Source organism: Engystomops pustulosus, chromosome 1 (assembly GCF_040894005.1).
Source record: "Engystomops pustulosus chromosome 1, aEngPut4.maternal, whole genome shotgun sequence".
In the NCBI taxonomy this organism is placed as follows: Eukaryota; Metazoa; Chordata; class Amphibia; order Anura; family Leptodactylidae; genus Engystomops; species Engystomops pustulosus.
The window spans coordinates 262,748,533-262,762,126 of record NC_092411.1 but is presented as its reverse complement, the minus strand read 5'-3'; the positions used below and the strand labels follow the sequence as shown (position 1 = coordinate 262,762,126).

General features: G+C 40.8%; 1 protein-coding gene across 6 annotated transcripts in view; it reads right to left on the bottom strand.

Moving 5' to 3' along the window:
• The window catches only part of KCNIP4 (potassium voltage-gated channel interacting protein 4), a 384,363-nt gene that overhangs the window by 45,091 nt on the left and 325,678 nt on the right, over positions 1-13,594 (bottom strand). The window contains exon 2 of one of the 6 annotated variants that reach the window (XM_072126013.1): positions 6,198-6,299. The exons of the other annotated variants lie outside the window; for them this stretch is intronic. Coding sequence (XP_071982114.1) covers positions 6,198-6,299 — 102 coding nt within the window. The remainder of the gene's footprint in view (positions 1-6,197; positions 6,300-13,594) is intronic. 6 annotated transcript variants of the gene reach the window in all.

The window sequence follows — 13,594 nt, the reverse complement described above, 5'->3', positions numbered from 1 at the left end:
AGATAAGAATAGTAGCCAGAGCCAGGTCACAACAAGGAGAGCAACAAAATTACAAAATCTCAAAAACAGTAGCATAGTCTAAACAAGAGCCAAGGATCAGGAAACCATGAAAACAATGAGCAGAGTAATAAGCAAAGTATGGAGACCACAAGGAAGAACTCTATTGTCAGCACCCTATGAAGGGTGGGAAGACTCTTCTGTGATCTCAGAGCCCTGGCTGCAATAGTGATTGGGCCAAAACCTAGAGATTTGGACAACACAGAGAGTAGGTAAGTTTTATCAGCAGATCTCAATCACAAGGGGTTACGTAACAATGAACCAGAGTTAATGCGGCAGAAAAGACAGACTTCATAACGGCACAAGGATACAATTAGCACCTCACCAGCTACGTACTATGGACAAAAAATGGGATCAACATGGTTGTTAAAGTACGTTTTTTTTACTAATGGAGGTGACTCTTTTATTCTAATATAGTGTTTTCAAATATAGTAATAAAAGAGACAAAAAGGGTCAGGTCAGATCCAATTACCTAGCACATACGTGTTTGTGGATGAAATGCAGGAGGGAATTTATTTCATACATGGAGTCACAATGGTGAAATGTATTAGATGTCACCTACCATAATACTGCTGTAAGCACGACCCAGTATCTACACGTCTCTTCCTGATGTCATGGGGAGTTATGGCAGGATTTCCTCCTCCGATATAATGACACACAACCAGTGTCTATTAGGGAGAGTAATCCAGCTGACGTATCTATAGGTGTCTGTAACTGATTCTCACAAATCCCACAGACTTGTCAACCAGCGTAACGCACTCTATTTGTCAGGTGTATGGAGCTTTAAGTTGTGTTTGGGTCACTATTAAATGACCATTTTTCATATCCTTTATTTTTCCATTAATGGATAAATGAACATTTTGCAATAAATACCGAAATTATTATAGATCTATATTAGCATATTATATACTGCAGCTACTTTTTATATGGACCTTAGGTGAACATTATCCTATTAGTTTTGAATTATATTCATATCTGTTTTCCTATCTGTACACTAATATATGAGAGAGAAGAGCTGAGCTGTGTGCGCCTGTCTCCAGTTGCATGCCATTAAGGGAACGGAATCAATTTGAGAAAGTCAAAAAATCTGGTGCAGCCCTTGGCTCCAGCTTTTCCCCACTCCCACCGTGCCTCCTTTCCAGGTGAGGGTGGTGAAAGTAGGCGTTACTAAATTAACTTCATACAATGGCCCACATTTACTAAGGCGCTTGTGCTAGTTTTCTGGCGGGCTTTGCAACAACAGTTTTAGTGCAAACTGAAATTTTAAGAAGGTATTTAAAGTGTAACCGTCATTTAAAAAAACTTTTGATATGTTGTAGGGCAGGTAATTGGATTAGTTACCTGAATCTTGCTCCTTCCTCTTGTATTCTGTAGACTTCCCCTAGATGTCAGTGATCTCTCATATGGCTGGTGCTAGGCACATTCCATCTTCACAGAGGAGCTGACTATGGAGGGAGAGACATGCCTATCTGTCCTGTCTGCTCACAGCTGATTACCTCATGTCTCACTGCTCCAGCACTGTCATGTGCAGAGAAAAGCCCTAACTAATGTAGTAACAAAACAACTACACTCTTATCTCTCCCTCAGCTTTCCCCACACTTTTGTATTAACAAATAACCCACACTGACACAAGCTGCACATCGATCACAACCACCCTCCCCCCATCACCTCACACTCCACAGCAGGAAATGGCAGGAGAGACTCTCTAAGTCTTCAAGCTGTCCCCTCATGTCCGGTGCTGAAGTTTTACTTAGATAAGTAGGTACATAGGTAGATAGATAGGATATACATAGATAGATAGAGATGATAGATAGTTAATGGCCAGAAGAGAAGAAAAGGGAAGAGCTGTTACTGAAAACTAAAGGATCATGGGACTTGTAGTTTCCAGTGGCAGCCATCTTGGAGATAACTCCACCTACTTTAAAAAATCTATAACATTTTGTAAATCATAAAATCAAAGTATCTAATCTCCATTTTGTGACTAATGACATTGAATTTTGTTATATTAATTTATTTATAGTATTAAGGGTTTTTGTATCAGATGTTAATATTCCCGGAATACCCCTTTAATTACAGAACACATTAATGAAAATGTAATTTCATTAACTTTGTCCCTAACATTCTCTGACAAGCTTTAGTTGTTGGATTCCGTCTTGCAGAATCACGCAGTGTTTTAGGAGACAGGTGGTGTTTACATGTCAGCAGATAGATGTGACTTTTTGTATCGGCAATGAAGTCATAGATTCTAGGACTGGAGCTCATTAATTTGTGTCTTGTGTCATCACAACAAGTGACCTGAAAAACCTTTTGTTCTACTTGAAGATTGTCACTTGTTCTGGTGTCAGTCTGGTAGATCTGCTGTATATTTTGGATTTTCTTGTAAATAATGTAAGAAAAACTCTGCAGACACGACACAAATACATCTGCAGCGTTGCATAGAATTACTGTCCCATCTTCAAGAGATATGTTCATTGACACCCATCTTAAAAAAAGTCTACATTATAGAGGGAGGCCTTCATTTCAGACACGCTTATATGAGCCGGAAAGGATACATCATCTGCATAAGTACCTCCTGTCCTGAGCTGCCCTTCAAGGATGACCTTTGCAGGAGAAATCCCTGACTTTGGGGGAGCCAATGAGACAACCCCTTAAATGAAAGTACATTTTAGAAAACAAAAACCTTTGCTTTTAGTAAACTATTATTTAAGTATGTAATTATGTATAAGGACAATGTTGTGACTTGGGTCCTTCAGAGAACACTGATGGAGGGGAATTTGTGGCCCACCAAGAAACTGGTTGAAGGTGCACACTGCATCAGTTATTAGTAAATTGTCCCAAAAAGTGATTCTTTCCCGAAGCTAATGGTCTTCAAGTTGGGTCTACATTTTTTTAAAATCCAAACTCTTTTAGTTCTGCTTGGGCTTCTGTTCACAAACAGGCACATGAACTCCTTTATATACAGAACTATACAAAAGTTTGTGTTGAAAAAGAAAAATATGCAAACAATGATATCAAATAAGAATATTCTAGGAAATAGAAGTGTCAGCAGGACAATGACCCCCAAAAATCCAGCATATGTCTTTAAAGGGGTTGGTCACTCTTTTACTTAAGTTGCCCGTATTCCTTTACTGACTTAATAATCCCAGAATGTTCAACAAGTGATTTAGCAGTCCTGCTACTTACTTATGTGCAGGCCCCCTGAGGAAGCGGTGGCATGCGAAACGCACGTTGGGGTTTTCCACTCTGCATACCATATATACCATGGGTAAGTGAACCTACATCTGATCCTCTTTTGACATATAATTGTTGTAACTTTGCACTTCTATCATACCCATATATAGATCCTTTTTTTCATGCATTGGCACTTCGTGACTTGGGTTGAGCAATAACTTATGCTGGCACTTTTGCACTTTATACAATATTGGCAGTTATTGCACTATACATATAAATTTGTGCCTTATGTAAATTATTTAAAAGAAATTTGGTACTGTAGTGATGGACTTTTTTGGACCTTCAGGAACGATCCAAACTAATAACCTGTAAATATTCATAAATGTTGTAAATTGTTTGTCCTTTTTAAATATTAATTTTCAATAAAAAATGGAACTTTTTAAGAAATTTTCTTGTGAGATTCGATATGTAGGAACCGCCTTTCACTCTTGTGTCTTTTTGGATTCAGATAAAATTTATGAAGTGGGTTCGATTAACTAAAAAGTAGTGCGGAATCACTGCTAGGTTTCCGTTCTGTGTTGATAATTTGGTTTTGTGTTACTTAAGTGCTGTGTATAAACTCTCCGTGGATCTTTATTAACATGAATGAGCACTGATGTATAGGAGGGGCTGTAGCATGAAAGTTATGACTCCCCTCTTCCTGCTTCTGTTATTAAGACAAACTGTGAGAGAAAGAGGCACAGTGGGTGACGCCATGAGGAAGGACTGAAGGAGTGAGACACAGTTGTGTATATATGCAGAGGGCAGTATGGTGAAAACAGGGAAAGGCTGAAGCTCTCAAAAGAATCAAAGACACAGGCACATATACATGCAGAGGCACGTCTAATGGAAGAGATTTATCAAAAAAAGTGTCCAAATCCTTTCCAGCCTAAAGAAGAACATTGGCTTTGGGAAGAAATTATATGGTCCCCATAGAACTCTCATCTCAACATCATCCAGTCTGTCTGAGATTACATGAGGAGACCGAAGTCCTCTAAAAAGTTTCAAAACTACCTGGAGAGTTTCAAAAACTGTGTGCAAGGCTACCTAGAAGAACTGATTCTGTTTTTAGGGCACAGTGTGGTCACCCCAAAAATAAATGGGCTTCATATTTTCTTATAGTTCCACACTCTGATTTTATTAATTGATAATAAGTAAACTATTAACTCTTCTATTTGTAAAAAACATTAGAAATGCAAGGAACAGGACTAGGACCATTACACAAAACACTAGGGAAACAAGGTTCTGTTTTACGTGATCCACTAGATTTATTTCATGGGAATGTCGTCGTAACCCCTTCCATTTTTTGTGATTTTGTTTTTCACTTACTGAAGTGACAGAGCTTATTTATTTTGTCATATACATAGCAGTAAGTAAATATTCTATGCAATCTACAGGAAAAATCAGGCTTATCTTTTACAGTTTTCACCAAATTACATATCCCTTTACTCGCTACCACCAGGATGAAGAATACAGTAAACCAAGCACACTGACATAGTGGTGTGTGCCCCCTCTTTTTTTTGCTTCTAATGTCCTGGCTTTTAAAATTGTGCAAATGAGCGTGAGGGGCTCAAGACTCCATTAAAAACTATTGAGACTATGGAAATTTGCATAATTTTTAAAGCCTTTTTGTCTGAAAAACAAGGGCACAGGAAGCTTAAATAAGAGCAGATCCTGCCAGAGAGGGCCCACACCAGTATGGCAGTGTGCTTGGTTTACTATCCTTCATCCTAGTGGTAATTGTCCTTTAAGTCATCACCAAATATATCCAAATTTCTATAGTAGTAACTGTAGTTACTAGTTCTTGTTTGTGCCAAAGATTGTGTTTATTTTAGGTCCCCAAGACTGAAATTCAGTCTAAGTCAGGGTCCATGTTTGGCTCAGCCCCTGCTGGTAACACCTGTGATCGTTGCTAACCAACATTTTCCAGACGATCATTACACCCTGATGAGGTCACGGGAAGAGACGATCCCCAGAAAAATTATGGCAGCTTTGCCGAGTTTACATCAGTGATTGGTACCAGCACTGATCGCAAGTCTTACCAGCGGGGTTGAGTGTTTGGGTTCAGAAATCATCCTTTGAAGGGGTATTCCCACTTTAGCAAATTAATAATACAATTTTTCAATATACATGCTGTGTCAATTCTTTGCAGTTTTCTGTACCTCTGCTTGCTGTTCTCCTATGGAAAGCTTCTATGATTACTTCCAGTGGATAGAAATCTGACCATGGTCACACAGGTGCACAGCTCGTTATAACACACAGCTCTGATTACTCTCTGTGATATAACGAGCTGTGCACCTGTGTGACCATGGTCAGATTTCTATCCACTGGAAGTAATCATAGAAGCTTTCCATAGGAGAACAGCAAGCAGAGATACAGAAAACCGTGAGGAATTGATACAGAAAGTATATTGGACACGTCTTAAGCACAGCTGCAAGCAGTTTGCCCTGTAAAGAACATGCAGACTCATGGTGCAAGGGCCTCTTCAAATGGGCCTATATGTGTTATATACAGAGTGAAAACTGCTCATTGAACTCTCCCTCTAACAGATGAGGATCCTGAATGAGAGATTCCTAACTAATAACTCAGAATTACCCAACAGAATCAGACACATTCCAAAAACCCCATAAAATTGTAGCTAATTGACAAGTATATTAAAGTTTGGCTGTTCTTTGCAAATTCTTATTTTTTTTATTATTGTTTTGTCTGTTTTTGCAGAATTTCAGACAAACATTGACCTCCTTGAGGCTTTCCGCTAGAGTCACAGGGTTACTTCAGCTGCAAAGGTAGATCCAGTGAGAGATAAAATATTCATACAGTTTCTATAAACCTGCTGCGCTTGAGGTTAGTACATTCAGTGCATGATACTAGTTAGATAAGACTCCTTTATCTTTAGTAATACAGAGAATACACAGAAGATGAGAACTTGCTTTCGATCTCTGGTGATGTCTTTCTGACGGCCAGGCAGGGCAGGAGGCTCAGTAACCTCTCCTTAATGCTGTACTTAGTACTGGTCCTAGCGTAGAGGAAACCTACAAGATACATCAGATACTGTGTAACAGGACAAGGCTCCGGCACCGCATGCTACTATTTATATCACATCTACAAGGCAGATACGTGCAAATCACTGCATGCTGGGTTATAGTTCCCTGGATAGACATTTCTGCTCTACTAGTAGTTAAAGGGGTTGTCAAGTTTCTAATTTTGACAGGATGAATTAAGTTGTTTGATAATGAAGAGTTGTAGATGGAAGCGCGGCTTTCACCGGATTATGACTTCAAAGCTTTATTGGTGCGTCAGAGTAAAATGAAACGCAGACATGAAGCTGAAGCAATGGGCCGTTTCGCACTGCAAAGTATTTTCTCAATTAGACTAGAGAAAGCGTTTTGCATCACGAAACGGCCCGTTGCTTCAGCTGCAAGTCGTCTTCTACCCTGATGCACTTAAGTCATGATCCGGCGAGTGCCGCGCTTCCATCTACAACTCTACATTTACTCTTATCTTCCGAATGAGTCCAATGCGATTAACGACCCCACAAGCCGACCACCAGCCTACCGGGAGACATTGCCAGTGTCACTAGACTTTTCTTGTTTGGTAATGTTTGTTATTGGGTTAAATCTTTAGTATTAGACACAAATCAGCTGTTCCAGGCTGGTTTTGGTTTTTTAAGTAGGAATGAGTGGTACTGATAGATCTGTCCCAAACGGACCTGATATATTGGAGGGATTTCTAATTGAGAAAGTAAAGAGATGCTCGAGCAAATGATGCAAAGAACTCTGGGTAATAAGCACACCCTATTCAGCCGCCCCAAGATATTTATACTATTTAAAACATGCGTGATTGTTTGATTACTTCATTGTGAATAAAATACATGTGTACAAATCACATGCTTATTACGATACATTTGCGTTGACCTTTAGGTAAAATTATGTATTTCCTGGTTTTTGGCAGGCATTGGGGCAGATTTACTTACCCGATCCATTCGTGATCCAGCGGCACGTTCTCTGTGGTGGATTTGGGTCTTCCGGCGATTCACTAAGGTGGTTCCTCCAACGTCCACCAGGTGGCAATGCTGCGCTGAAGTCCGCCGAGGTCCGCCGGAATGCACTGAAGTTCACAAGCCTATTCCTGGTGAAGGTAAGCGCGAGTCCCGTGACACTTTTTTTTTAAAAAATGCGGCGGTTTTTCCGAATCCGTCGGGTTATCGTTCGGCCACACCCCCCCATTTCCGTAGCGTGCATGCCAGCGCCGATGCGCCACAATCCGATCCCGTGCGCCAAAATCCCAGGACAATACAGGGAGAATCGGTGCAAATCGGAAATATTCGGGTAACACGTCGGGAAAACGCGAATCAGGCCCTTAGTAAATGACCCCCATTATGTTTAATTATTTTATGCTACCTAAACTGTTATTGTTGACTTTAGAGGAGTAGCTTGTCCTTGGCAAGTGTTATGTTTAGCCATTTAATGTTACCATAATGTTACCTTAATAACTTATTGTTATAAGTAGTACCTGAACACTCAACTCCAAGGAGTTACCCTTTAAGTGCTGCCGCCAAAGCCATTTTTACTATGACGTCACGGGGAGAGACAATCCTAGGGAAAATGCCGTCATCCCGGAGGTATTACCAGTAGAGGGGATGGACGTTGAAGGCAAACTTTGGGTTGAACTTTGCAATTCGGGTCCGCTAGTCATAAGCAAGTTGTTCTGATAACTGTATAGTCTAGGCCAGTGGTGGCGAACCTATGGCACGGGTGCTAGAGGTGGCACTCAGAGCCATTTCTGTGGGCACTCAGACCATCACTCCAGGAGAGAAGTGCATTATCTTTAGAGGTTCTCATTCTGGACCCACTATTCTTCCCCAACAGAGAAGCCCTGGAGAGAAGCTACAATGAGAGTCTGAATTTGCCCTCCTTCTTTCAACTGTATTTGTGGACTCAGGGGCCGATATGATTGAAAGATGTGGAAAAACAGGTAGCAATAAGTTACTGCTTAAAATGCCATGTTGGCACTTTATGGTAAATAAGTGGATTTTGGTTGTAGTTTGGGCACTCGGTCTCTAAAAGGTTCGCCATCACTGGTCTAGGCTCTAGGTAATGTTAAACTAAAAGTGATCTTAGTCCTTCGTCCTGTCCAGCATCCAGTGGCTCAGCTGTGGTGTCTTGGTGGATGCAGCCTGTATACAACTAAGCCTCTATACACCAACAGAGACGGGCAATGATGCGAGGCAACGTACTGGACCTCTAGTAAGTACTATGGTAAGTATAACTTATACTAATACTATCTTTATTATTTTTACATTACCTGGGGCCAGTAATAAAAAAAAATGTTATCCTTGACAAGATCATTGTTAGAGATCATTGTTGACTGATAAAGGGGTTGGTCACTTATAGAAAACTTTAACAGGGTAAATTTAAGACCCAAATTACATTTACCCCGTTATAGGGGTGAGATGACATCCTGTGTCCTGAATAAAGGGGCTGTGCAGATATTACTGTATACACGCCCCCTCTGCCATAACCACTCCCATATCAGTGGTTAAAAGGGCGTGTCCTCCATCACAGGACACGGGATATCACAAGAAGGGGGTCACATGGTCCACAGCTCCCAGCATCTACAAACAAACTTTAACAGGGCAAGTATAATATGGGTGTTTCTATTAGGATCTTATACTTACCCCGTCAAAGTTTTGCTATAAGTGGCCAACCCCTTGTTAACTGTTTCCAGTGACAACCAGCAGAATTGTGAATGCAGCTCTGACTTATAATACAGACAAGATTAATAAGGGATATAATATGTAATGTGTTTGTATTGTGAATTAACAACCTGCTGATTAATTTAAATGTAAATTCTAAAAAGAATTAAAGGGGTTGTGTCCTGGCAGGGTGATTGCTTATGGACAGTTAGAGATCACATGACCCTCCATCTACCTTTTTATGGTCAGGAATCTCTGGCTGATGAGGTAAAAGACAGGAAGCTTCACTTCACATATCAAGAAAGTGGAGCAGAACTATTAAAAGATGAATATTTGAAAATGACCTAATATCCTGCCAACCCCTTTAAAGGTTATAAGAAACAAGAAAAAGGGGATGCAGCTAAATGGCAATAAAATGGCAGTCTTTATTGAAAAGGTATCAAACTAATGTACAAACAAGGAGACACACACCAATAAAAGCAATTAAAACATGTGCTATACAAAGCACAAACAACCCCCCTTATTTAAGGGTATGGGATAGAGATCCCAACCCCGGGGAACCCACAGCCGTCCTCCAAAGTCCACCCTAAAAGTAAAGCCCCAATAATAGACCATAAAGTGCACTATGTATAAACACAGGAAAGAACCTGGAAGTAACCGTGTATAATACCTCCTACCAGCAGGTGAGCATGGAGCGGAGTCGGCAGATACGACGGGGCAGGGAGGAATGGAACAGCTGTGGGAGAAGGAACCCCACGCGTTACGTCACTAATTCGTGACTTCCTCAGGGGTATGATTACCCCTGAGGAAGTCACGAATTAGTGACGTAACGCGTGGGGTTCCTTCTCCCACAGCTGTTCCATTCCTCCCTGCCCCGTCGTATCTGCCGACTCCGCTCCATGCTCACCTGCTGGTAGGAGGTATTATACACGGTTACTTCCAGGTTCTTTCCTGTGTTTATACATAGTGCACTTTATGGTCTATTATTGGGGCTTTACTTTTAGGGTGGACTTTGGAGGACGGCTGTGGGTTCCCCGGGGTTGGGATCTCTATCCCATACCCTTAAATAAGGGGGGTTGTTTGTGCTTTGTATAGCACATGTTTTAATTGCTTTTATTGGTGTGTGTCTCCTTGTTTGTACATTAGTTTGATACCTTTTCAATAAAGACTGCCATTTTATTGCCATTTAGCTGCATCCCCTTTTTCTTGTTTCTTATTACTTGTATTTTTGATGCACTTTGGCGTATGGCTATCATCATTGCTGTGCCGTATCCGCGCCCTTCTTGAAAAAAACCCCTTTAAAGGTTATCATTCTCCATGCATGCAATACTAGTAACTTGCACATGCTGCTAGTACATGCAGTATTATGTATCATGCATGTATATACTGGCTGGTCGCGCCAATGTTTTTCGGCAGGTTTGCTTTGCAGCATCGGATGTTTATTTCCCATTCAAGAAAAGCAATTTTGTTACTTTCCATTTTGTTAACTCTGAAATGTAACAAATCACAATCTAAAAAAGTGAAAGTGATGAAATATTTAAATATCTCTCCAGAACAAAAGACGGAAATATTACCGCCACCCCGGCAGCTGAGTAACCGCAATAAATGGAAGTGAGACTTTGATAGATTCAGGCCGCTACAAGTCTGTCATTAGGAAAGTAAATACTATTAGTGGAGTTGATTCTTCTGCCTCTCCTGGTAATTATGTGCTCCATCACCGCGCAACTAAGCCCAGAAACGGCGCACCTTTGTTAGCATGAATAACGAGCGGCGAGGGAGAAACAAAATATGAAGCCATTATTTATTTTTGTGTTGTTTACTGGCTCCCAAATTCTTCATGAATTTATTAGGATGGAAAGTTTGTATCACATGACTGTAAAAATGCACATAAATTGTGCATGAGGGACATTTAAAGATAAATATGGCCGCCTTCTTTAAAGAAAATCTACCGTCAAAATCCATCATGATAAACCAGGGACACTTACTCATAGATCCAGGCATAGTGACTGTGGTAATCTTCTTATATTTGTATCCATGGCCTCCTTCCTTCTAAAATCAACTTTAAAACTTTTGCTAATGAGCCTGAGGGGCTCTGGTGGGTGTTTCCAGAGCCCCTCAGTGATGTCTTTTCACTAGTTGTTACAATGAGCAAAGCAGGTTTCCCCTCCCCCTGCACTTCCTGCTGCTGCTGGATTACACAAGCAGAGGGAGGAGGGAGAGAGCATGGGGGAAGGTGAGAACAGTTCTGCTCATCTGCTCAGCCTGTGACACTGGGGCTATGGAAACACCCACCAGAGCCCCTCAGGCTCATAAGCATAATTGTACCACAGTCAAGGTGCCTTGATGTATGAGTAAGTGTCCCGAGTTTATCCATGCTTCATTTTGATGGTAGATTTCCTTTAAGCAGTAGCGCCACTGTGATACACAGGCTGTGTGGGGTATTGCAGTCTTTGTCTATTCAATGGAATGGATGTAAGTTTTTTATGTAACTGATTTAAAAAATGTGAGAAAATTACCATAATACAACCCCAGCTCATCTCTATCCAAGTGAAGACCATTAAACTGTAATTTCATACATAGACTATGATGAGGAGTGTTGATCTGATAAATGCCATTTACACATTTACAACCCTTGCAAAATCTAGTAGCCTGTCCTGACCTTAAACTACTTACATATCAGGTGTCTCTTCTACAATGTATATAGTAATATACAGTATAGTAATGAGTCTATAGTAAAATATATACTGTAGTACAGTTATATATCCCCAATATCGCCCCAAACATGAAGGATAATAGAAATGAATTATATTGTAGCATTTTATCTCACACTTTCTTTCTTTCTCATCCCCCTCCCTCGTACATTCACTCCTATACTCTGTTGAAGTTCCAACTCTGTACAAATCACAGGACTTTACTAACTTTTTGGATTTGCACTTATCTGTCCTGTTAACACATTAATAAGTACATTCACATCTGGTTTTATACTGTATCTGCCTGGAAAGCTGCATAGACAAAGCATATCCATGGCACACAGAAGCCTTCTTTTTGCCTCTGTCTGCATAGTAAATGCCATATTCTGTTGGGAACAAAGGATGGAAAGTGGAAGCACGCTCCCTCCTGATGAGTAACGTACATGGCCAAAATAGCCTATGGTGGACGGATGCAACAATATTGCTTCCATCTCTGGCCTCTGTTGAGCGTAGGTGATGTAACTGTCAATATACGGACATTGACATCACTGATGGAAACACTGATGTCGCTCCTATTCCCCATTTTCAAGGGGAGGAACAGCAAAACTTACCCCGCTATATGAGCATACAGTAGGATACGTATACGTAGGATACGTTGGTCTGAACATAGCCTAACTCTGTATTTCTACATATTCTCTTAACAGCAGAGAGGAAGTAAAGTGCTTTAAAGGGGTATTCCCATGAAGACAAGATTCTTAAATATACTCAGGATAACAAAATAACACTTTGGGGCTTATTTACTAAGGGTCGTGGATCGCACTTTCGTAGGACTGTTCACTGTTTTCGGGATTTGCACAGCTTTGACAGGTATTTAACAGGTGTCTGCACTGGGATTGCATCAAACGCGATCGGTTTTTGGCGCAGCTGCACTCGTTTTCATGCAACAGAAATGGGGGGGGGGCGTGGCTTCGGACAATCCAACTGATTCAGACTGAGCGCAGGCTTTAATTTTCAAATTGTGTCGCAAGATCAAGCACTTACATGCACCAGGAAGAAGAGGATGAACTCCGGCGGACCTAAACGGGAAAGAGACACATGCAGGAAATCGGGCACACGATCAAAGTGAATCGAGGCACAGTGCATGATCGTCAGACAATGCACTTTTGTGAACTCCGTTGACAGGTAAGTAAATGTGCCCCATTCTCTAATTCCCTGTTATTAACAAAAATACAGCGTACCTAACGGCATCACAGGCAAGGAGAACGAGCTGATGGGCAGGGGTGCTGCTTGATGGACCATCATTGATTTGACATATAAGGCAGAAAACCCCATTTTGGGAAATACATATGAAGTCCCCAATGCTGTATTGAGTAAGTAAAGATGTGACGGCCCTTCTAGTGATCACTAGCACTTCACAATGCAGGTCTCCAGAGCACAGCCAGACTTACATACTAAGGAGATAACATGTGCTTTGAATTATTATTAAGTCTCTATAATTCTGCATGTTTACTGTTAGAATATAGAAATTCTGGAGAAGTTTTCTCATTTAAGCCCTTTCCTCTAGGGCATCTTTGAAGTAGGAATATAATGAGCATTTTATTCAGGTGGAGATGACCACAATGATTTAATGCATGTTTTATACATTCGGAAAAGCTTCAGTAGCTTCCACTTACTGAGGATAATCATCCACCGGCCAAAATAGTTTCAGATGCTGAGAAGCCGCACGGCCATCCATGTGGAAAATGGAGAGTTAAAACTGGTAAACAGAATCCTTTTGACTTTCCTACGTCTTCTAATCATCACTTTCGGGAACATGAAGCCGCTACTTAGGGTTCTAGAACTTTGATGAAGAAGGAAAGTGGAAGTTCTCTCTTTGATGCTGGTATCACTATCATTATATGCAAATTATAAACATGGGGAAGATTTTCAGAACGTCCATTTT